At 41.7% G+C, this 26,023-nt stretch overlaps 1 protein-coding gene across 3 annotated transcripts; it reads left to right on the forward strand.

Annotated features, from left to right (window-relative positions):
* The first annotated feature begins 185 nt into the window (after positions 1-185).
* LOC109476274 (PHD finger protein 20-like protein 1) lies at positions 186-26,023 on the forward strand. 3 transcript variants are annotated; one of them, XM_019777161.1, is made up of 23 exons: positions 186-227; positions 1,503-1,942; positions 2,192-2,357; positions 3,054-3,138; positions 3,899-3,987; positions 5,338-5,488; positions 5,711-5,851; positions 6,277-6,362; positions 6,869-7,053; positions 7,622-7,869; positions 9,880-10,059; positions 12,171-12,472; positions 12,829-12,853; positions 13,532-13,671; positions 14,645-14,756; positions 15,142-15,438; positions 18,692-18,900; positions 20,584-20,683; positions 21,288-21,483; positions 22,021-22,840; positions 23,911-24,006; positions 24,493-24,682; positions 25,116-26,023. In XM_019777161.1, the coding sequence occupies exons 1-23, from the start codon at positions 210-212 to the stop codon at positions 25,256-25,258; spliced, it is 4,419 nt and encodes a 1,472-aa protein (XP_019632720.1). In that variant the 5' UTR covers positions 186-209; the 3' UTR covers positions 25,259-26,023. The 3 variants fall into 3 exon arrangements, with proteins under 3 accessions (XP_019632720.1, XP_019632721.1, XP_019632722.1); XM_019777162.1 differs by having other exon boundaries at positions 21,291-21,483; positions 25,116-26,019; XM_019777163.1 differs by lacking the exon at positions 9,880-10,059.

Below are 26,023 nucleotides of genomic sequence, written 5' to 3' on the forward strand. Positions count from 1 at the left end.
AAACGGGGGTGTATACTTTCATTTAGAATACTATAAATCAGTAGAACTGAATAAAACTGATTTATATCTGTATAGATATTACTAATATATTTCTATAATTGTGAAAAAACATATTTTCTTTCAAATTACAATAACATTTGGTTATTTAAAATAATCTAAAATTACTGTCCTCCCCAAACTTTTGGTATCGCCCAGGAAGAACAAACAAAATGGCGGCAAACGATGAGGTGGGTTGTTGTTTTGATCGGTCAATTTTACGTGCATTATTCCACGTCAAATCGGTCAAGATCTTCTCCACTATTTTGTTAAAATGTTGCCTAAAACTATGAAGTTTCGTCTGGTATATTTGCCGCTTCGCAATGTTGATGTGAATTTTGTGACGAAAGGCAAGAAAAAATTTGGAAAAAATGTCGTCACGATCACGTTTGGGCCTTTCTTGTGGTATTGTGTTCACACTTGCCTTTTTAAAACGTTGTCGAGCTACAAACGAGAGATAATTTCGTGCTGTACAACTAGTTGTTGAGGAATTTTAGGCTGATCAGACGTTAGATACTGAGTTGAACTAGCGAAAAATAACGTATACTACTATTTTGCATAACAAAATACCATCTACAACTGCTGACTCGCACACATGCACGCAGTCACATGCACACACACTCACAGAAAATATGTGCGTACGCACACACACACATGCGCGCATATACACATATACACACACCCATTTAGACACACAGAAAATTATGCACACCTTCAGTATGCACACACACACATGCACACATTCATATATGTACTATAGGAGGGCCTGCATGGGGGGGGGGGTAGTGATTACGAATTACGCAAAATTTTCGCTGCCGATTACGAATAACGTTAAAGTCTCAGAGCTGATTACCACTTAACGATTTGCGGGTAATGTCCTATTACGAGTTTCGTTAAGTTTTCTGGCGGCTGCCTACGAATTACGAAGTCCAAAAAGGCCTGATTTTTACGCCTTATGAAAAAGGGCATGCAGGCCCTCCTATAGATGTTCAGTGAACACACATTGACACAGATGCACATGCACACTTTATACGCATAGATGTACAATAAACACGCATACACACAGACACTCATGCACACTTTCTTACACGTAGATGTATAGTGAACACGTACGCAGACACGCATGCATACGCACATTGTACACACACACACGCACACACGCATGCACACGCACACGCATGCTTTATCCAGTGGCTCTATGTGCTATTTTTCATTTGCTTTTTGACTTGTTTTACATTTTAGTCAATAAGTTATTCTCATTAACAGCCTATAACAGGTGTCATATTTTGCTAACATGAACAGGTGTCGTAATTTGTCAATATTGGCCATATTAATGTGTTCTTCCTTAAAATTAATCTTACTCCTTTTTTAAGTTTTGTTGTTTTGTTTATTTATTTGCTTTGTTTATTTATTTGTTGATTTGCTTTGAATTTGTGTGTAAGCAACTTGCCGTGGTTTCATTTCAGAGAGAAGGGTGTGATCACATGACCGAACCCTACCAATCAGAAAACACAGGACAAACCATCCCCAAATCACTTGACCAGTCAGGACCCACAGATGAAACTCAGTACCAGTCAGTTGACCAATCAGAAGCAAGCTTTCAGAAGGGATTAGATTTGCATGTAAATCGACCGTTAAATCCGATAGACGAGATTAGCGCTGACGACGCTGAAGTATCACTAGCGATGTCTCTGTCCGAGCAGAACAGGCCCGGCTCCTCTCAGCCAATCAGAGACCGCCGTACACCAAAGGCGAGGAACGTTAGCGGGTCGAGCCAGCACGATACGAGCGGGAATAAATCGGACAGCGGCTCGGGGTCCGGAGCTCGCCACAAGAGATGGATGCGGCCGGGCATTCCGCTGAAAGTCGGCGCAAAGATGGAGGCCATGGACTACTTGAAGAAATGGTAACACATATACAAGTTATTTTGTTTACCAAAAGAAAACATACTGTTTTTGCTCTGTTCTCCAAACAAATAAGGCCAATGACCTGAACCAGGTGTCTGTCACCATGGTAACTGATGTTTGGTTACATTATGTTGCAGTTTTATAGCAGGAGGGATTTAGACTCTTGTCTGACCATATATATGAATGTGTTTGAGTAAGACCATATGTGAAGGTAAACATTATGCTTAGCAAAATATCACTATTTTCAGGTACCCAGCCAAAATTGAGGAGGTTGATTATGAGGAGCGAGAGATTTTGGTGCATTTTGAGGGCTGGAACCATCGCTACGACGAGTGGCTCACCTTCGATAGCGACCGGATCAGACCAGTGGATCGTCTCACAACACGGAAGGAAGGACCTATCAAAATACCAGCTGTAAGTCAGAAATATTAAACTTACTTAGTAGCGTGCATAGTTCAGTGGTTAGCGATCCTGCCTCTGGACTAAGAGGTTGGGAGTTCGAATCCCGGCTGTGTCGCTGACCCGACATGCACGCTACTGTTTAGGATCGCAGTCCTTAGGACGGGACGTTAAGCCGTGGACCACTGTTCATTCAAATTTGCTTACTTATAATTTTTATATGTATCCTCTTTGAGTGTGACTTGTTTTTGTTTGTATGTCATGAATATGGAAATACGTTATGAAGCAAGTTTAAACTGTAATGTCCAACACAGGAAAATGGACTCACCCAAATTTTCAACTGTACAACTCCTGTCTTTGTCAAGGAATGAACAATCCACCTCTTCCGTGACGTCACACAGATAACACGTGACTCCGTGAGCAGTGGATCATAGGTTGCAGAAAGTCTGTGGCGCCCCCCGTCTCTGTTGAGGGATGGCTGTAATGCCCTGATGTAGATGGCCTCTTTAATCCCTCGTGCAAAGAAATCCAGCTCTGAGTCCAAGGTTCTTACTTTGTCCAGTGAGACTGAGTGTCCAGGCGATTCTATATGGAAATACATATATTAAAAAGTCATGTTGCTGTTGCTGTGAAATTTGATATCCCTAGAAATGAAGTTTATATTTGAGAGGTTTTGACTTGTTTTTTTTTTTATTCTTGTCATTGTTACAGCAATACAAAGTTGGAGATGAAGTTCTGGCCAGGTGGACCGACTGCAAATATTACCCTGCAAAGATCCTAGAAGTTAGAGTAGATGGTGAGTGTGTTGTGGAAGTTGCAAGAAATAAAAAAATCATACATAAAACAAAACCTCCATGTATACACGGAGGTAAATATATGAAAAATTGTAAGTATGTAGCAGCATAGCAAAGTCAATATTTCTGGTGGTTTGTTATGATTTAAAATGTATAATGTATAATGTAGGGTAGTACCATTTTTGTAATCAGATACTTTATTCAAATGGTGTTTAGAAAATTGTAGACGAAACTTCACATCGTTTTAAAGTACATTTTTGTTTGAGGCTTATTTTATTTACTAGTATTCATTTGGAATTGCGACAAATATGAATATGAGGGCTATATGAACATTGTATTAATATTTCAGTGTAGGCAAGATAATAGTCACTTGATAAGCTGAAATAAAAAAAAAAGACATAATCTATACATTGTTTTTAATGATGGATATGTATATTTATATTAAGTAACAGGTAGATATAGAATCCAAAGAGAACAAAATGTATTTATAGCATTGTCTCAACATATTTGACACATGCTTTGAATAAGTCATTGTTTTGGAGCAATGCCAGTGTCTACTATTGATTCTAACCTCAATCAATAAATGTTTCGACTCAACTAAAATATTTCCTCCAAAATTGCTCCAATCCCACCACAAAAAAATTACTGTGAAAAAATAACTGAGTGGGAAAAAAATTGTTGGGAAAAATTTCCCATGAGCACTTGTGGCTAGACCTTTGACCTCTAACCCCTGACCTTTAACCCTTGGCTTCCCCCTCCCAGCCTCCTATAGGGTTCATTTCTATGATGGGATTGACAAGACAGTGAAAGGCATCAATGTAAGACCCATCCCAGATGATATGAAGGGACAGGTACGTCTGAAATCTTTTATGTTTTCTCTTTTAGCAAGGTGTATTCTGAAGGTAAACTTTATGTACACAGAAACATAATTTAAAGACTTAGAAATAGAAGTAAAGTCAGGTCAGGGCTCGAAATTAACATTGTCCCAGTGTCAAATGACACTAAATTTTCAGCTTGGGACAATTCAAATTACGTTTCGGGACAATTTTGGGGCAATTGGAAAATTCTAAGACCATCCACGTCATTTGGGAACGCGATCCATCCATCCTGCTGCAGACTGCTGGCAGCCTATAAATATATAATACTCTGACAAACATTTAAATTTGACCAATCAGGGATTCCAAATATCAGGGACGGTGCCACGCCCATGATATTATCATGTATTTCCCTACATTTACTAATAAAGTGGACTTCAAGTTGTACAAATTCAGTTGTTGTTTTCTTATTTTTGTCATCAACTTATTTCCTGAAAAGCAGGCTGGGACAGTCCATCTTCAGTTCGGGACAATTGAAATCTATGTTCGGGACAATTCTGGGACAATAGTGAAAAAAGTTAATTTCGAGGCCTGCAGGTGCATCATAGAAGATTGCTAGCCACAATTTTCACATGATAGATTATTGCAAGCATTATTTTACAGGGAAGCTATACTTTGCAAATATAGAAAAGAGAATTTTAACTTTTTGGAAAAGAAAACAATCAGGTGCATCAGTGAAGATAGCATTAGCCTTGATCCTTTTACATGCACTCTTACTGCAAGAATTGGAAGCTTTACTTTGAAAATGTAGAACAATGTATTTTAAACTGAAAAAAAATCATAAGGTAGAAAGCTATGTTTTACATGAAATGTTTATAGGAATGTATTTTAAGCTCTTTCAAGAAAAATTGGGACCATAACTATTAAGATAGCTATGTTTGGACTACAGAGTGGAGTCATGTATTCTAGTACAAGCCTGTTTTTAGTAATTGTGGACCCATTGAAAATGTGTTGAACTGAACCTAAACCTCTGGACTTGAATCCGGACCTGAACCTAAATATGGGTGCACAGCACTATATGTGATTTTAATACGTTTAATCCTATAGATAAATTCAACTACATTCTCAGGCGAGATAACCAATACAGTGTTCAAATAGGAAAATTTCATTAAAGAATGTTTCGATCTTAGAGACCACATGTTAGAGAATAGTTAAACCTTCATTGTTACAGCATACATATACTCTGTACGTAAGATGACGTTATCCACACATGTATTTAGCTTTGTTAGATCTTTAGTTGTAGAAGACCATACAAAAGTCACTGTACTTTTTTGTTGTGTCAATAAAGAATCTATGTAACCAGTGTATGTCTGGTATCTTCCCCAGGATTTTGCAGCGCTTGCCCAGGCCCAGAACTCGGGGCCAGGTACTGGGAAGGGCCGTCCGTCCAGTAAGGACCGTAGTCGTAGTAGTAGCAGCGGGAGTCGCCCCAGCAGCCGCGAGCAACGACACAGGCAGAGCGACGAGTCATCAGATGGTAACAATTATTTGTTTGTTTGTTTGCTTTATATCACAATACACAAAACATATTGTTTTTGCTCTGTTAACTCTTCTTTAAAGAAATAAATAAGGTCAATGACCAGAACCAGATGTCTGTCACCATGGTAACTGATGTTGGGTTACATCATGTTGCAATTTTGTAGCAGGAGGGATTTAGACTCTTGTCTGACCATATGTATGAATGTATCCTACCACCTAGAAGACAGCGGCCCTACCACCAAGAAGAGACGTGCGTCGTCTTCCCCGAAAGGGTCCTTCCAAGAAAAGCGTGCACGACTGGACAAACTGGCGGGCAAACTGTCGGCGCTGTCTAAGGCCAGAGGTCACACCTCACGTGCAGGTACGAATTTGAACCTTGAACTGTTAAACTTTGTAAGGCCACACCAACTTAATTCTATGGATGAGATCCTCCGAAAAGTGCGCGCAGGCGAATAAAAAATAAATTCTGGCCAAAAATAAAAATGCTACTAAACCACAGGAATACAAAGCTGGTATTGTTAATTTGCGGCAGTACATAGCGACGTTTACGACAAGCCGGCACATGCTGGCTTTTGGCGGAATTTATGAATAGGCACTGTACGTATGTACTGAGTTCTTGAGTCGTGGAGCTTTGGTAGCCTGGGTGCCATCCTCCAGAGTTACCATCTCCATATTGTCACTAACCACCATGGACTACCAAGGCCTAGAGCTAGGCCAGAGCCTCGGAGGACGTGATCTAACCACTGAAACTCTACCCCTAATGAAAAGTATCTCTCTGTACAACAGATGAACACATAGCGACCACCAGGACTTCTATGATGGGAACTACCACCATCAAGACCAAGATTGCAACTGGCAAGCCAACGAAAAAGGTAACAGTCACACATTCAGTCCTTGTGGCATAGGAAGAATTTAAACCTTGAGCCACAACTGAAAAATGAAGATGTCCAAAAACACAGGTAGAAAGCTTGTGTTGCAAAGTTCAAATGGTTTTATGTCAGTTATATGTCACGCGCAAGATGTAGAAAACCTTACGAAAGTTTTGTACTTTGTCAAGGATGGTATCAAAGTTTTTTTTTTTATGTTTACTGAAGGAAAACATATTGTTTTTGCTCTGTTTCTTCTTCTTCTTCTGTTCCAAACACCAACCTCTGACCTGGTCAATGACCAGATTGTCTCTCACCATGGTTACTACTACTAGTGTTGGGTTACATAATGTTGCAATTTCATAGTAGGAGGGATTTAGACTCTTGTCACTATATATACTGTATGTATGATGTGTTTGAGTAAGAATTAACAGAGCAGACCATATGCGAAGGTAAACATTATGCATTTGCTTTGCAAATGTTACCTTTCTAATTAATTTTTATGTTTGAAGCCTCAAGCCAGTAACAACTCCAGTACAGAGTCGGAAACGGAGACGGGACTCCATGGCCAATCAGTGATCTCCAGTCTTCTGGCTGCCCCCTCGCCCTTCCACAGCGAGGGCGTGAGTCTTCCGACAACCATGAACCCTGAAACCATGACAACCTCCATTCTACAGACATCTCCGCAGCTGTTCAAGTGAGTACACAGGGCTTACTGTAGAATATCACTGGTACTTACCGTTTTCCTGTTCCCAGGATGCATTGCAACTGGGGGGTAAAATCTCCCAGGTTGCATGGCACAGGAAGGTATCCTGTTTTTTTTTTTTTTAGTGTGTTTTGAGGTGTTGGGGTATTTTGAGCTCAACAGTAGTTGCCTTACTATAGTTCAAATCTCAACAAGAGAATGAAAATTTTTTTGTGTTCTTTTTAACATGGAACAACGTTACAGTCACTGTGGTATATATAACACTATACATTCTGCCAATCGAAAAGGAGACTATACGCTATATATTTCTTTTAAAGGATTTTGAGCCCTGGTAGAGGATTCCATACCTCTGTTAGTCTGAAAGGGTAGAAAATATGTGCAAAATACACCAAGAAGAAATTCTGTCTTTTTAAAAATATATGTATAAGTCCAACAACAAATATTGTCCAAAATGTTGAATGTGAAAACCCACTGGTTACAGAATTAAGAGTCTTGAACTTGAAGTTTTAATGCTGTTGCAATTGTTCTTCAATAAAAGTTTTATTGATTTTTTTTGCAGTCCGCAACTGCCCTTCACCATGCCGCATCCCATGATGCCGCTGTCCAGCCAAGGCCCCCTACCCCTCCACCAGACTCCGCCTGCTACCCCGCCCATATTTGGGCAGCCCCCGTTTCTGGGTCCATCCGGCCAACCGCCATTCAGCGCTGGGACGTCGTTTGGTATGGGCCAGTTACCACCGGTTTCTGTTACTATGGGTATGGGTCTTCCTACTGGTCCACATGCCTTACTACCTCCGCATACCACCGGTACGTAATACTGTTTGTTTGTGTGTTTGTTTTGCATAATCGTAAACTGCCTTCAGGCATATTACACCAGTTTTGTATGCTGCATAAGAATGGAGTATTCTAGCCTGCTGGAAATTTGGAGGCCTGCTTCCCTGAGAAAATTTTGAAATCTTAACCGTCTGAAATGCTATTTCCTGCAGTTGGGGGGGGGGAATTTTGCTGGTAGGCTAAGGTTGAATGACATCTCTTACCCATAAGGCCACACCAAGTAAATTTTATGGATGACGTCCTTTGGAGACCCTAAATCTAATGCGAGAGGGCGAAAAAAAAACAAAAAGGGCCCTAAAAAACAAGATGCCTAGATTAGAAATATACTAAGAGACGACAAATGTTAGGACACAAATTGAATGAGGTGACACAGTGTAACAAGCAAGAAGTCTTTTATTCATCATCAAAACAGCAATAAATCAGGTGGAACAGTGTACAGTGAAAAATTTTCTGTTATTGACAGGATGGTCCTGTCAATAGACACTTTCTTCGCATTACGGGTTTCACGTCAATCTGATGATTTTTGGCACTGTCGTGACTCTTTGGTCATAGTAACAGGAAGCGGAATTTCTTGTGTTTTTTTTCTAGGAACAGGCCAAAATCAATGCGCGCACGGACATCATCCATAAAATTTACTTGGTGTGGCCTAACTTCAAATGCAGATTTTTTCGATATACAGGAGTGCATATTATACTCAGTGACGTTGTTTTAGAGATCTCCTTTGATGCATTTTTTTCAGGTTGGCGGATTAATAAATATGACTTGGTGGACTTGTATTAAAATTGTGCAATATTATAACATTTACTTTCTGTAGATACTACTGTTACAAGAGTTAATATCAAGAAGTTTGTGTTTGGTTTTGTTACTGGCTCCAGCATGATGTTGCAGTACTCATATGAAATGATAGGAGGTGCTTGTGATAAGTCAAGCCATCATGCTATAGTAGTTGCTGACATAGCTACATGTAGTTATGTGAATCTTGAAGATAAAGAATAAAACCAAGATTTTTTTAGATGATGCACTTTTTTCTAAAAGAATTTGCACCCTATGTAGAAATCCTTACTCAGTAGACTCGGGCTCCATATATAATTATTTACTTCTACATGTATTTCTACTCTGTTACACTAACTACACATACATGTAGATTGACACCCAGGCTATCTCCTAATAATATTCTTTTAAATCCCAAAACCCACTCATGCAGAAAGTGGGACTTTTCATTAATATCTACTGACTTCAAAGAAGAAATGAAACCTTATAGGATTAATTGCAAATATGACACTAGTACTTATAGTTCAGACTGTAGTTGTATGTATCTAAATTACAACACGGAGTATTCCGTATCGCCCGAGGTATCGGCCCGACCGCGGGTTGGATCGCCCGCAGGCGATCCGACTCACGGGAGGGCCGGGACCGAGGGCGATGCGGAATACCCCGTGTTGTATTTTATTTATATCATACCCACCCAAGAAAACGCGCCTTTCAATGCAATATGAGCCAAAAGTTGGTGCCCCTAAACCCTCAAATGCAACAACATCAATTCCAACGTCCGGATTCTGTATTCAAATTTTCGAAAGGGGCACACGCGGTTAGGGCGAAACGCGTTCGAATCGTTTTATGGAAGCCATGGAAGCGTTCGATAACGGGTTCCGGACCGGGCCGTACCGTAAAGTACGGCCCGGTCCGGAACCCGTTATCGAATGTTATCGCGGCCTGGGTATGATATAAACTCTGTTATTTTACTTTATGTTGATCAAGCTCAGCATAATTTTGTAAATAACTGCTATTAATTATAATAATTGAATTGTTATGATAGTTAAAGTTATAGTTCTTATAAAGATGCAATTACTGTCAGGTAAAGTTAGATAAAAGCAGCTGGAAATACAGAAAACATGTGTACATGTATGCAGCTGCATGTATGTGAGGAAGGGACTTGGCTGTTTGCTGGGAAACAATGGCCTCTCTTCCCTCCCTCCGCTGTAGGGATGCTGTCTCACAGCGGGCTCTCTCCACCAGACACCCCCGAGGGACACCAAAGCGCCCTCATGCGAATGCTGAAGGCATCGCAGGCCCAGGCGCAGGGATACATGCCTGTCACCACTGCGATGGGGCATCCGTATTACCCCCTTTCCATGCCGGGATTCATGCCCAATCCGCATGAAGGTGCTTTGTTGTTGTGTGTTTGGGCCGTACCAATTTATTTCTTTGCTTCTCGGACATTGGTAGAAAAATGCAAGATGAAAACACAGGGCTAGTAATATATGAGCAGTAATATATTATCTAATCCGAGAACCAACAAATTAAATTGGCGTGGCCAAGAATAACCTCTTGTCTAATGATATTTCTCTTCAATTGCATGCAAACCGCCCCTTATTTCGCAGTGGACGAGTCCAAACGTTCCACTGCTCTGGAAAGAAAATTGGGCCGGACTACTAATAAGCGGGGGGGTGGTACATAGATTTTTTGTGAGGAAAAAATATGCTGCATTTCGGAAGCAGCCATTTTTGACAAGAGGGGTGTCCAGTGTGGTGCATTGAAGAGAGATCATTGTTTAGATATGCAGTTTTTCGTATGATCACTACACCATTGTGTTAGCATGAGTTTTTAATCCGTCACTACATTCCATGTTGCATCTTCAAAAAATGCATTTGTTTGCTACTTTGCTTGTCAACCTGTCCTTCTAAGCCACTTCAGAAAGCCACCCCTGCCTTTTAGTGGAACATTCCTGCTTTCTTGAAATATCTCTAAAACCAGTCCTTTATGTATTTGGATGGTTGAAAGTGTGTTTAGATTTCCTTTTCTTAGCCTAACTTGGTTGAAATTGTTTTATTAGTGGCATCATTAAGCATCAAATTTACAACAAAAAAACACTGCTTGCACCCCTGCAAATGCAAGACTAGTGGTACGATCCAACTGTCACGCCCACTTTAAAACTAACCTGTCGCACCACCTGGTATTTATGCCCTAAAGCTACATCTATATTACCTGTCTGCTACTCGGAAAACTGTCTGCTACCATATCTAGGAAGTGTGGACAACTATAGGTGAATTGTCAACTCCATGTTGGTTTCTATAAAATGTCTTTCCTAAATGTACTTTCCTATATGCACTGTTAGATTTTAGCAAGGCTTTTGATTCTTGTTTGCTTGGCATTTTCTTTTTCTTGTGGTAATGTTTACTGTAATTAGAAAAGAGGTGCTGTATTGTACATGTTTTGTACATTACAACTACCTTGTCTGTAATGTTAAATTGCAGTTTAGTTAACGGTAGCGTGCCGTTTTGTGAAAGTTGTCAGTTTTGTTTTGAAATGTTACATTTCAGTCACAGTAAAATACATGCATGCTAGTCAAACAGTATATGCTAAACTTAGCGTTACCAAAATCATTGCTCACTAATTTTGGTACAAATTAAGCATTTAGTATCCGATTTTAGCATATTCTACTCATTGTAGCTGTAGTAAAAAATAAATGCACAAATTATCTTTAAAAAAATTATTATTAAGTCCCGATGCTTCCTATTGTACAATAATAAGGCCACACCAATTTAATTTGTTGGTTCTCTGATTCACCTCTTCGTTTTTTTCTGATTTGCAAAAAAAAAAATTTGATTCTGGTCCTGAATCAACTGAAAAATGCTCATGTTTTGCCCCCCAACAGTTGAGGAAAGTCCTTTTCTTCCTAGTTGTTACAGTTTTTCCATCTATCAATGCAGTGGTTTGATTAAAAGTTCAAAATTCAACGTTTAAATTTTAACCCAGCCTTTTGTGTTGACTTCATGGCTCATTTTGTAGCATTTAAGCCTATAATAGGATGCCTAGACCTGTTTTTATTTTTTTGGCCCTGTCGCTTCATACTTTTTCTGAAAAAATCCGAGAACCAACAAATGAAATTGGTGTGGCCTAAGGTTCAGAAAAAATACTTGTCAATGCTTAACCTTCTTGCTGCTTTGCGCTCACCCATGCATCCTGACTTTGCCTTCTTTGCAGCACAAGCTGGGTGAAAGAGGGTTAAACAAGTAGAGAGTCTTCAAATTCTTCCTGACGATGCTTTACTGTTTCATGCATGGATGTTGTGTGTTTTTTAGTCCTGTTTGTTTCCCATTCATCCAAATACTGTTTCCCATCCAATGTTATTATTAAAACCTGTATATTTCTCGATGAAAATGCATGCAAAAGTAGTACACTCCTTGTTTAAATGGAGTTCACTTTTCTTGTAAAAAAAAAATAATAAAATGTATCTACTAGATACTAGAAACTTAAACGTGTCCCCCTTGCAGGCCTGATGAGTATGGCACCGACGTCCCAGAGTCTACATCTTCGCTCCGCGCACGGTACGCGCCCGCGTCCGGCCACGCGGCGAGCACGACAAACCCGCAACAAGAACCGACTTTCGTCCTCCAAGACTAAACAGTCGCAATCCGCCCCTCCTATGGGTGGTCAGGACGCACTGACCAGTCTGCTACAAGGATCACCCATGCATGCGGCGGGCGGGGCCGCCATGGCAACCGTTGCCATGTCAAGGGGACAGCTGCAGATCCCCCACAGGAAGAGAGGTTTTGGGATGAGTCAGCGAGATCGGGTAGGTTTGGACAACGGGTAAACTTTTGCTTGGAATTTAGTTTACTCTAAGTTATTTTTATAGATATTGATATTTTAATTATAGGTACATGTATCAAACTTTGCTCTCCTAACCTTTATCGCTAATATCGAGTTTTAGAATGGTGACAAAAACTTTTCAGGTTTTTAAGTTTACTAAATTATTATCCCTGGCCCTTAAGATGGTCTCTTTGTCTTGAAATGTCATGTAAAAATAAAACCATTTTGCCATTAAATTTTTCTACTCCTTGGTTGCCTTATATGGTGTTATCTTTGTTTTCCTGAACACTTTTCTGGTCTCTAATTTCCTAATATGGGGTTATTTTTTTTCCTGAACAGTCCAAGAAGCACAGCAGAGAACCATGTAAGTATAAAAGAATTTCAAAGATGTTGATAAAAGTACATTTATTTTATAAAGTGTACTATTTAAGAAACAGGCCATAACAATCAGTAGTGTTCTCACCAAATTCTTTGACAGCATGTAATTGTTAGTATTTAGTAATTTATTAATTTAAATTTTTTTTTTGTACAGGGTTCATATTTTGTACTCAATACATGGCTGGTACTAGTAAACATAAATGCTTGCACCACTCCAAATTTTCCTGCACTAAGGCCACACCAATTTAATTTCTTGGTTAACGGATTCGCCCGCTTTATTTTTTTTCTTATTTGCAAATAAAAAATTCAGAATCAACTGCAAAATGCTCATATTTTGCCCTGAACAGTTGAAAACCGTCCTTTTCTTCCTGGTTGTTACAGTTATTCCATCTTTCAATGCAGTGGTACCATTAAAAGTTCAAAATTCATAGTTCAAATTTTGAACCAGCCTGGTGTGTTAACTTCATGGCTCGTATCGCACCATTTTGGTCCATAATAGGATGCCTAGGCCTGATTTTATTTTTTCGTCCGCCCACATTATTTTTGTAGAAAAATTTGTTTTTTCTAGAAAAAAACAAGAAATTAAATTGGTGTGGCCTAACCTTCATATGGTATTTTGAGCCCTGTAGCTATCTAACCAAGGTAACCATCCATACAATTCTAGTGGTGGGGAACGCACCTAAAGACATGGACGTGGATTTTGACCATAACAAGTACAAGTGTCCAGTTGCTGGCTGTGGCAAGGCCTTCCGCAAAGAGATGGGACTTCTCTGTCACAAGAAACACTACCACGACAAGAACAAGGTATGTGCTTACTACTGTAGGATAGTTGACTTGGGATCTAAAGATCCTGGGTTCGAATCCCTGGGTTCGAATCCTCGGTTGTGACAAGGCCTTCCGCAAAGAGATGGGACTTCTTTGTCACAAGAAACACTACCACGACAAGAACAAGGTTTGTGCTTACGAGGATAGTTGACTCAGAATCTGAAGGTCCTGGGTTCGAATCCCTAGCATGCAGGTCCCAATGTTGTGCCCTTGGGAAAAGCACTATTGGTGAAATGCCATGAATTTTTGCACTCCACTCAAAAACAAGTACCTAGCTTCAGTTAGGGACATCCTCTCATGAGTAGGGCCACACCTCAAGCATGTTGAACTACACTTATCAAAAAAAATAGGGGTCACCAACACTATAGTTACTGGTAATCCCCAAGACTTTTTTCAACAATGATGTGTTACGAGGGGAAGTTTACTGGTTACATGGTCCATTTTGTTTCCTCCATTGTCCACTGTATAGCTGCAATAATCCTTATAAATAACTGGTTCCACCGGCCAGGACAACGGCCACTGGGAGGACCTTAAGAAATGGAACTGCACTTACAGTACCAGCAGCCCGTACAAAAAGACTGAAAAACTCTTTCTTACACAAGGCAATATGCCTGTACAACAAGTCTTCACAGTAAGACTCTAAGGACTCTCTGGTCTTTACTTTAGTGCCCATGTGAGGCTTTTTGTAATGTTTTTTTTTGTATGTCTGTATATGTATTGTAATGTTGATTTGTATTTGTATTTGCTAGACAACTGTAAAAAATCAGTGTTATTCAGCTTGTTTTGTACTGGCTGCAAGGCTGATGTTTATGAATAAACTGTTGATTAACTAGCATGTACATACATGTATACAAGGTATCCTGCCTTTAAACACAAGTAATGCCACTGACAGTACAACGTTGCCTTTTTGTTGTTGTTAAAAACAGTAAGATAAATGAATTGTGTTTCCCAGCATGACAAAGATGACCTGTCAGGTGGCCTGTCTGGAGGAGAAGGGCCAGAGCCTCGGCCGGAGAAAAGGGAGAAGGTTCTGAAGAGAAAGAAGGAAAGAAACGCATCCGGAAGTAAGCATTACTATTCTTCTACTATCATGAAAGTTCATCTGTGTTGGTAGTTACATGTTTAAAGTTAAAACTTTTGGTCCAACACAAAAAATTCTCTCACCTAGAGCTTTCGACCAGTCACTCTGGTCTTTCTCAGTAGACTGACCCAGTGAAGCTTGTCACGTGGCTTCTTTGAAGTGTGACGTCAACACTGGGTCAAAGGTATCTAGTGTTGACGTCACACTTCAAAGAAGCCACGTGACAAGCCTCACTGGGTCAGTCTACTGAGGAAGACCAGAGTGACTGGTAGAAAGCTCTAGGTGAGAGTGTATCACATTTTGTATTATCCAATGCAACCAATAGTGAAAATATAAATTCTGGATGCCTAAATATTCTACCTTTACAGCGGATGGTCGAATCAAACATCCCAGCGAGAGTCGAACGCGAACCTCCAGCGACGGGAGACCGCGGAACCCCAGCGAGAGTCGTTCCAGACACCCGAGCGAGAGCCGGTCTCGACATCCCAGCGAGAACCGACCGCGCCATCCCAGCGAGACGCGGGGGCGACCCCCGGGCAGTAAGAACCGTGAGACCGCGGCGGGGAGACTCCCGCGTACGAAGCGAGCGTCGGCCCCGCCCAAGCTGCAGACATCGGGAGAGGGCCAAAGTACAGAAGGAGAGGAGAGGAACCAAGCTGTGGAGGGTAAGGCCATAGCAAGTAATTTTTATGGATGACATCAGTGCACGCATTAATTTTTGCCTGATTTTGAAAAAAAAAAGAAATTTTGATGCCCTCTGACACTGTGACAGTGGTCAACATGCCGAAATTGGGCAAAGATGTCTGTTGTCATGGTGGAAGGTGGATGGCAGATAACTATGAAGAGAGGAGACAAGAAAAGGCTCTTTATTATCATGTTTCTTACTTTGATGCAGTGATGCTGGCTGTTTATATTTGATGTTCCCACTGAATCAAAACCAATTGTACAATGATTGAGTAAAATGTAGCAACCTTGTTTTTTTGCCCCGCCTTGTTGTTTTTTTCGCCCACTTGCTACATAATGTTACCATAAACTCCACAGGGTGTCTGCTACAGCACCAGTTACCATGGTGACAGACATCTAGTTCAGGTCATTGACCTTATTTGTTTGGAACAGAAGAAGGAGATGAAGAAACAGAGCGAAAGCAGTGTTTTCCTTCTTGAAATATTTAGTCCAAAACATCCAAAATTACCATCCAACTCCACAGGGTGTCTGCTACATGTACATGTACAGCACCAGTTACCATGGTGACAGACATCTAGTCCAGGTCATTGACCTTATTTATTTGGAACGGAAGAAGGAGATGAAGAAACAGAGCAAAAACAGTGTTTTCCCTTCTTGAAATACCTACAGTACCGTTCGCGTTATAGTTAACCGGGTACCCCGTTACTAACGAGTTATTTTTTCGTCAGAAAATGGTTAGAAAATCGTCAGTATTTGGTTAGATTTTCGTCAGAAAATGGTTAGAAAATCGTCAGAAATTATTTCTAACGCGTTACCGTTTGCGTTAATGTGATAGGGTCGGATTTCATGTTTGTTTTGCGCGCCGACAAGACAATAGCAATTTGCCACCTCCTGGGCGTCCGCTAATGTGTTGCGATGTTGCCCCTTGAAAAATAACAGCACCAGAGGCAAGTGGACATGTGATTCGTAAAATAACTTTGTGGTTTATCCATGTGTCGACTGTGTGAAGCGAATTGTGCTATCTTTTAATGCTATTCTATAGTTATTTCTAGCGGTAAATTACGTTGTGTAATACAATGTATGTCAACAAAGTGTAGCAGTGGGCAGACGATGTCTTGTACATTTTGTACCAGCGGCGGCCTACCGCTCTCACAGGACGTCATGGGACGTGACGAAACAAGAAATATCTGCCGTAGAAGAAATATAAATCGGTAACTCATGCCTTAAATTCACGGCGGTTTTTGACACAAAAGAAAAATTATTATAATTTTTGTAAGGCGCGCGGCTTACTAGTACTAGTAGTAGTAGCGGCTTACTCACGGTAAAATGTACCGTCACTCCCGGCGCAAGGACTCGGTTCGCCAGCTGAGGACTTTCCACAACAACCATGATGATATCATAGCAAATAAAGGAATATATAATAGATCTATCATGTTGAAATGATAATTGTAATACATGGTTCTATTTAATAGCGGTAGTTTTGTTCCTTATTTTGAGGGGAGAAACTGTCAAAAATCGAGGGAACGCAAACTGAGATCGGCTCACTTCCGGGTGCATAACGCCAAAATTTCTCGACGATTATATAAAAATGACCACTCATTTGCCGCCTACGGTAGCGTGTACATGGTAGTGCGATCATATCGTGCCAAAGTCAGCGTCAAACGTCAGAAAATCCCCGTAAAAATATAGTTGCAAAACACATTTCCCGCGCACTCAGGGCCGGTCGCCCTGGCCGCGGCCGCCCTGTGAGCAGCATGCTCATTATAATATGCAAGTAGCTACGCTCTGATTGGTTCACCTTAGATGACCTGCGCTGTGATTGGCTAGAACGAAGCCCGTTGCATGCTGGGGCGCCAGGGCGCGCGAAGTGCAGAGAGCTCGATCTCGAGAAAGCCACATTTACGCTGGTTTCTACCTTATTTCTACGACTAATTAGCAACATCCTAGTGACGAAATGCGTACTCAAAAGAATTTTCGGGAAAAAAAATATGTACATGTGGATTTGTGGTGCCTTTGGCGTAATTTTGTTGGTCACATACAACGTAATGTAACACGGAAGTGCATGGAGTCGGAGTCGCGGCACGGCTTTCCGTCCCACTCTAAACAAAACTCCAAGGACATAACAAAACTCCCCAAAACTGGTCAATAATTAGCCATAAAAATGTTGGTGGGCACGTGTAAATATGCTGCCTTTTTTCGAGTGTTATAGGAATTTTCCGCGATGTTTTTGCACATCCCTAACGTTACCTCACGCCCGCCGCCTATTATGTACGGCGGACTGCGGGGCATTTATAACTTCAGATCATCTAGGTTTCTTATTCGGTGGTAAAATAAGTTAACAGAGAAAAACAGCAAAACAAAGTTGACAAACTATAGAAACGCTTGCCTGGGCAACAGTGACAAAAGAAAATGTCGATCTAATTGAATTGCGCCGGTGATCGTAAAACGTTTTAAACGTTACAATATAGTAAAATGCAGGCTAGATCAACGTTCCTTCCGCTGTTCCAGCGGTGTGTATCGGTAATTTCCCGCCCCGGCCCGCATGAGGTAAATTAGTACTCCTCCCACGATTCCTGTGATGTTACCGCGCCTGCATATGAATGGAGAAGTCTGACGAAAAAGAAACGTGTTACTTTCGGAAAAGTAACGGAAAACTTTCGGAAAAGTAACCAGTTAATAACGGAAAACTAACGGGAAAAAAACGCGTTAGTAACGGCCGTTAGGGTAACTATAACGCGAACGGTACTGTAGTCCAAAACATCCAAGAACGAAAACTTGTTCCTTCCTTTACTATCATGAAACAACAAGGGGCCCTGCCAGGAAACGTACATCGGGGAAACAGAGAGGTCTCTAAACGCCAGGTTTCAAGAACATACACGGCCTAGCTCTGCCAGTTCAGAGGTGTCTCAACACATCCACATAGAGTCACCCGGACATTTTGTTTCACTTGACACTAGGGGTTTTAGACACTGAACAAGACTATTTCTTGAGAGGGGTGAAGGAAGCCATATACATCAGGGCCCATCACCCTACATTGAACCGTGACGGGGGCCGACATCGTCTACCAGATACCTTTGACCCAGTGTTGACGTCACACTTCAAAGAAGCCACGTGACAAGCTTCACTGGATCAGTCTACTGAGGAAGACCAGAGTGACTGGTCGAAAGCTCTAGGTGAGAGAATTTTTTGTGTTGGACCAAAAGTTTTAACTTTAAACTTGTTCCTTCCTTGCAGATGTTCCCATGGAGATGGTCCCAGACATGGAGGAGGAGGAGGGGGAGGAGCCTGAGGAGGTTTCCATGGAGACGGGTGAGGAGGCGGAGCCTGATGGACCCCCTGCAGAGGATCAGGAGTTTGAGCGGGAAGGGAAGGAGACTCTGAACCAGGATGAGGTGGTCCACTGTCTGTGTAACTACCCTGAGGAGGATGGCTTTATGATACAGGTAACAGTCATCTACTTAATAATGATAATAATAATAAATGGTTTTTATTGTCCAAACAGTACCCGTGCAGTCGCAGCTTTTAACGGCTGAATTAATGCAGGATAATGCACATAATAATGAATTATGTGGAACTGTCGCAAGGGTCTGTGCGGCTGCCATTCGGCACCACAAGGTGACCTCAATACGACTTTCCCCAACCGTAGTTAGGTACCCATTCACACCTGGGTGGAGTGAGGAAAGTCGTGTAAAGTCATTTCCTAAGGCACATGTCCAGACATGTCCCGGGTACAACTCAGGATCCAACCCGGGTCTCCCGGTTCACAGTCGAATGATCTACCACTACGCCACCTGACACCACCTACTTGAACTACAAGGCACAAATAAACCATCATAACAAACGGGTATAATGATTTTAAACGATAAATTACATGAACAAGCTTTCCAATTATATTTAATGCAATGAAATTGATAAATTAGAAAGAAGGAAAATGTCTATGCATGATATACAAAATGACTAGGAAGCTGGTTGACATTCCTACTACTGTACTGGGCACCTAATTCTTGCTTAACCAGGTATTAACCAAGATATGATGTAGGTAGGACATGGCATATAATATAGGGCTTATTCACCACAGATTGTCACGTGACTCTCCCCCTGGTGTCTGCCATTTTGGGGTCCAGCGTAGTGCCTATCTCTATGCAATGCTATGCAAACTCATGGCGATAGTTGGGTATTTTGGGGCCACAATCTACGTTTTGGACACTCTTGTTGTTAGTAACATTGTCCTTGGGGTTGTTCTGGCTCCGTGTCCACTTCTCATGTTGTCAAGATTGGCTTTTTTCTTTTTTTGCTGATCAGAAATCGGTGTGTTTACCCTGGCGCGGCGTACAGGGCTGTACATGTAACGTTACATGTAGATGGCAACGTGGGTAGCCATGAACACGGTAATCTGTTGGAGCTACTGTCCCTTTACTCTGTGGTAAATGTCCATGTTATGCCATGTAGAACAGGGCGCTGGCAACTTGTAACACTCACCTTGTCCAGCCACAGTCGCGGCAGTGCGGACTGAGGATGGCGGCCGATGGCCCCGCCTTTGCTTGTTGTTATCCAGACACAGTCCGGGACTGTTCCAAAATAGCGATCTTTTGCGTGTCCCGACTACAACGTACTTAATTGTCACCACGCAACTGTCCCACAACACTTTCTACACATCCTGATACAACGCTTCCAGACTCTTAAAGGGTTTGAACCTATCCTGTGTGTAAAAACTTTTGCCCAGTACCAAATACGAAGCTAAGTCACGTCAATGGACTCCGCTGGCGGTAGACGCCGTCTCGATCAGACTGATCAAAACTCAACAGAAACGGGTCAATCCCTACAGATTTTATTTTGTTCCGGTAACGAGAGGTATGAGTGGTGGTTAAGTCTTTGTGTAATAGGACAAAGGACAGTTTACCTAACGTTTGTCGGCCATTTCAACGCTTGGAAACTCGCTGTAGAGATGGACCCCAAAATGGCGCCGCACGGGACATGAGGGGTCTTGACGTCATGATGACGTGTGGTGAATAAGCTCTATAGTTATTTTTTTCTTAAACAACTGGTTATGTTTCTCACCTGCTTTCGTCTTTTAAACCATTGATGCTGCCATTTTAATTCCATGTTTTTTATCTCTCTGTGTTCAGTGTGAGGTGTGCATGTGCTGGCAACACGGCATGTGTGTGGGACTGACTGAGGAAACTGTTCCCAAGAAATACGTCTGTTTCGCCTGTCTCAACCCGCAAGGTTAGTAGGGCAGCTTCTTAAAGTCTCTATCTACAACTTCTTCAATCATTGAAGATTTAACACTGTGCCCTTCAAATTTGGAAGACACTAAACGTTTTGGAATTTGGAAATTACATGTAAATGTATTTCTGGCTGTCCTATTCTACAGTATTACTGTGTGATCTACAGTATTACTGTGTGAACTTCTGAAACCTTTCCTAACTGTTGTGATGTGATAACATAAAGCATGTCTGTGTGTCTTTCTCTTTCTCATGCTGCAGAAATCTCCACAGGTATTTCTGCTATTCTGTCTCTATATATATAGTATACACTGTCAGGATATTCTTGGCATCTAAGGGTCAGAAAAATAATAAAATCTTTGTTGTAGTACTTGTGTAAGAATTTGAAGTTAGCTCCCATTTCAGATTCAAGCTTAGGAGAGCAGTAAGATCTGTAAATAGGTTTTGTTTTATATGGTGCACCCAAAAATTTTCTTGTGCACCTAATTTTTTAGGTTGGGTGCACCAGTGCACCTACCGGGGTATTCTCAAAAAATGTATTTTGAGCCCTGCTGTAGCACCTTTGTCATGAAGAAGCTACCATGTTGTAATTCCCCTTTCCAAAGCAGGCCAGAGACTCAGCGCACGCTACCTGCACGATCAGGACTGGTTCAAACAGGGCATGATGGCACGCTTCTCCTTTGCTAAACCGCCCAAGGACGACACGCCGCGCTACGTGGCAGCCACGCATACGCTGATGGGAGACATGTACGGAGTGAAGACTGCACTGCACAGTCTGCAGAGGAAGATACAGATAGCTAAGTAAGATATCAGTGAATGTGTGTTACTTTCTGTCTCTGTGTAAGTGTGTGTGTGACTGTGTGTTTCTGTCTCTGTGCAAGTGTGTGTGTGTGTGTATTTCTGTCTGTGTGTGTGTGTGTGTTTCTGTCTGTGTGTTTGTGTGTTTCTCTGTGTGTGTGTGTGTGTGTGTTTCTGTGTGTGTGTAGTGTGTGTTTGTGTGTGTGTGTTTCTGTGTAAGTGTGTGTGTGTGTTTGTGTGTGTTTCTGTCTCTGTGTATGTGTGTGTGTGTGTTTCTGTCTCTGTGTAAGTGTGTGTTTGTGTGTGTGTGTTTCTGTCTCTGTGTAAGTGTGTGTGTGTGTTTCTGTCTCTGTGTAAGTGTGTGTGTATGTTTCTGTCTCTGTGTAAGTGTGTGTGTGTGTGTGTGTTTATGTGAGTGAGTGTTTGTTAATGCAGCATAATTGAATGAAACTTCATTATGCTTAGCATGTGGCATGACGCATGTGTACAATTCACCTGTCTTAAATGTCAAAAAGGATGAGTTTTGTTATTTTCCCCCAGAACGTCGGACCATCCTGAGCTGATCCTGTGGAGCCGAAGATGGGAGAAGGAGGTGGAGGAGGAGGAAGAAGAAGAGGAAGAGGATGGACCACGAGAAGAAGAACAACCCCAGACTCCCCAGGACACGTCAATGGACACGGAGGACGGACAGAACGAGACAGCACCTCACGAAGGAACGAATGAAGCAGCAACAAAGGAAAGCCATGAGGCAGATACAGGTGTGGTGGTAAACGGGGACACAGTTGAAGGCGAAGCCAATTCTTCTGTGGAACAAATTCCAATGGACACAAACGATTCCAACCACATTGACAGTCCACCAAAATTGAACGATCCAGAAAAGAGAGACCAAACGATTTTACAAGAAAAGAGTGAAGAAACACCACGCGAAGAAGAGAAGAAGTCTGAAAGTCCAAGAATTGAGCAAGACTTATCGACAACCACACCAGTAAGTTCTTCAGAAAACAAGACTGCGTCAATCTCAGGAAGCGAAACACAGGAAAACGTCCAACCTTCGGTTAGTCGAAACTCTGAACCGGAAAAAGGAAACCAGCGCGCTAGTCCAGCTGAGCCACAAAAGTCCAAGACCTTTGCCTCAGAACAAGCGAAACCTCAAATCATGGAGAAGGAGAAGAGTCCGGTAAAGGAGGAGTCTCCGGGTAAGTCGAGTCTGAGCGACAGCTGGGGTGACCACTCGTACAGCCGGCCGTGTACGCCGGTGGAGCGTCCGACCGTGGCGGAGAGCCGGGCTGGGAGGACCTCGGGGGTGGAGACACAGACACAGGAGGAGGGCAGACTACTCATGGCAGGGGCACTCGCACAGGTCTGTACATACATGTATGTGGACAGAAATAAAGTTTAGGTACTGGTAAAGGTAGTAGCATGGTAGGGGCACTAGCACAGGTCTGTACAGATGTGGTCAGAAATAAAGTTTAGGTACTGGTAAAGGTAGTAGCATGGTAGGGGCACTAGCACAGGTCTGTACTGATGTGGACAGAAATAAAGTTTAGGTACAGGTAAATGTACTAGAAGTATGGCAGGGGCACTAGCACAGGTCTGTACAGATGTGGACAGAAATAAAGTTTAGGTACTGGTAAAGGTAGTAGTATGGCAGGGGCACTAGCACAGGTCTGTACTGATGTGGACAGAAATAAAATTGAACGTCAAATTTTAGATACAGGTACAGATACAAAGGTTTAAGACCTGTAGACACAGACACAGGAGGAGGGCAGACTACTCATAGCAGGGGCACTAGCACAGGTCTGTACAGATGTGGACAGAAATAAAGTTTAGGTACTGGTAAAGGTAGTAGTATGGCAGGGGCACTAGCACAGGTCTGTACAGATGTGGACAGAAATAAAGTTTAGGTACTGGTAAAGGTAGTAGCATGGTAGGGGCACTAGCACAGGTCTGTACAGATGTGGACAGAAATAAAGTTTAGGTACAGGTAAATGTACTAGTAGTATGGCAGGGGCACTTGCACAGGTCTGTACAGATGTAGGCAGAAATAAAGTTTAGGTACTGGTAAAGGAAGTAAAAGTAGTATCTAGCTGAAGCTGAAATTAGGTACCCATTTTACATCTGGGTGGAGGGAAAAAAGCTATCAAGTGCCTTTCCCAAGGACACAACCGCTAGTAGCCGAGAATGCTGAGAATTGGATTTGTGTTCTTGTATCTGCTAACCAAGCCACTAGTTTGTTCCATGTCAAATTTTAGGTAAAATCCATCTGTCTTTTATGTCAAAAATGTACTTCAATTTACTTCGTTCAGGAACGTACTGGTACAGGTTTAAAGTACACAATTCTGATATTTTTTAAATGTAGTAAATGATTTTAATACTGGGTACCAGTATGTACATGTAGCTCTAATGTTTCCTGTTGTGTTGCTGCCCCAGACTGCAGACAGAGTGGAGAGTCTGCCCACTGATGGTCCAGACTACACGGCAGGAGTGCCACTGGAGTCTGGACATGGGCTATGGAGACAACCTGAGGTTAGGAAGAATTGCACTTTTAACCCTTACTCTCAGTTGTTTTCAGGTACTTTGAAAAGAGCTCTTAGTAGATAATTGTGTAACTTTGAAGTCTGGAGTTCCATTGATGTCCCTCCTGAGCAAGATTAACCAAAGGAAAACATATTGTTTTTGCTCAGTTTCTTCCTCTTCTTCTCCAAACAGTGACCTCTGACCTGACCAATGACATGATTTGTTGACGTCTGTCACCATGGTGACTGGTGTTGGTTACATTATGTTGCAATTTCATGGTCTGCTCTGCTCCTGTCACCATATACTAGTAGTACATGTATGTGAATGTGTTTGAGTAAGAATTAACAGAGCAGACCATGTCCGAAGGTAAACATTATGCATTTGCTTTGCAAATGTTACTTCTCTAGTTTATCACATAACGTCCTACCAGGATGTCTAACCTTCATGGAATATGCCAAAGTGTTGGCCTCAAGTAAACTTGTGCTTGTTTTCCAGCCTACAACAGTTGAACCGTCCACAAGCCAATCAGACGAGGCGACTGATGGTGTCGCCATGACGACCAGCACGTTGACCAATCAGGAGCAGGTTGCGCCGTTCTCGTGTGAGGTGAACCTGCTGGACCACATCTGTGAGATGCAGGACGACGTGGAGAAACGGCTGGAGATGATGGAACAACACATCATCGGTCAGTTTGTTTGTTTGTTTTGTATAACCAGTAAACAACTAGAGATGATGGAATAACACAACATCGGTCAGTTTGTTTGTTACCTTCGCCAAGAAAGTTATGTTTTTAGTAGCGTTCGTGTGTGTGTTCGTGGTTTAGCACGATATTTTAAGAAGCTTTAATGGATCGTTTTAAAACTTGGTAGGTGGGTAGATCTTCGTGGGACCTAGAAATGATTAGATTTTGGGCCTCCTGGTGGCTTTCCTAGATACTGCAGCAGAACTTCCAGTTTTGATATCTCGTGATCCAGACAGGCTAGGGCCACGAAATTTGGATAGTAGATAGCTCTTGGGCTAGGGAAGAAGTGACGTGAGTTTGGGCCCACTAGCGGCTTGTTCTGGAACTGCAGGAGGAGTTTAACGTGATGTCCTTTGTTGTTTTTGTTCCACCACAGCTTTGGAGACGGCCTGCGAAGCCCCAGCAACAACTCAGGAGGGTCAAGACCCCCTGCACGATAGGTCAAAGGTCAAAGGTGAAATCAGGCGGCTGCTGAGTGACCTGAACAAAGTGCAGTTGTTAGTCGGCATCACCCAGTAACTATAGACCGAAGAAAACATTGAAATTTGGTTTTCAAGTTTTGTTAATTTCTCTTGTATTATTTATTCCAGAAATGTTTCAAGACTAGAAAATTTTAAGGTAACATTTGCTACCAACAAACTACTAAATTGAACATTCATATATACATTGTATTGTGACCAGCTCATCCTGCACTGGCTACATAATGTAATGCAACACCACAGGGTGTCGGCTACAACACCAGTTACCATGGTGACAGACCTGTGGTCCAGGTCATTGACTGTTTTGTTTAGAGAAGAAGAAACAGAGCAAAAAACAGATGTTTTCCTCTTGCAAAGGTAAACATATTGACAACCTCCCAAGACAGTAAAGATATTCAGTGTTTCTAAGGACATGTATACATGATATTGTAGCAAAGTTGAGCTATTTGATGTATATTATATGATGATATGCATGTATAAAGAAAGGCAGGAGGAAAACAGATATTGTTTAGAGGATGCATACTTGATTGAGGTACAGTACACATGTATGTAGCAGGCACTTGCCTATGAAAACAGTGCCATTTTCTTCAATATGTTGCCAGTTTTGTTGACAGAGAATATTAGAGTTTGCTCCGTTCACTTTGCATATCAAAGTAACAGTTAGATGTAGATTTTTACAATACGGTTAGCACCCCAAACTCTTGATACAACCAAGATTTGTATGAAGAAAAAGTGTTTGTTTTTCTACATATTTCTGTTTCCATGCTTGTTTTTTTTCCATGTTCTAAAATGATTTGCTTGATGA

Source organism: Branchiostoma belcheri, unplaced genomic scaffold (genome assembly GCF_001625305.1).
Source record: "Branchiostoma belcheri isolate BF01 breed outbred unplaced genomic scaffold, Haploidv18h27 scaffold37, whole genome shotgun sequence".
Taxonomy (NCBI): Eukaryota; Metazoa; Chordata; class Leptocardii; order Amphioxiformes; family Branchiostomatidae; genus Branchiostoma; species Branchiostoma belcheri.

Coding starts and splice junctions, on each gene's coding strand:
- LOC109476274 (XM_019777161.1), top strand. Junction 7,870..9,879: donor ACTACCTCCGCATACCACCG/GTACGTAATACT, acceptor CCTCCGCTGTAG/GGATGCTGTCTCACAGCGGG. Junction 12,854..13,531: donor GAAGCACAGCAGAGAACCAT/GTAAGTATAAAA, acceptor ATACAATTCTAG/TGGTGGGGAACGCACCTAAA.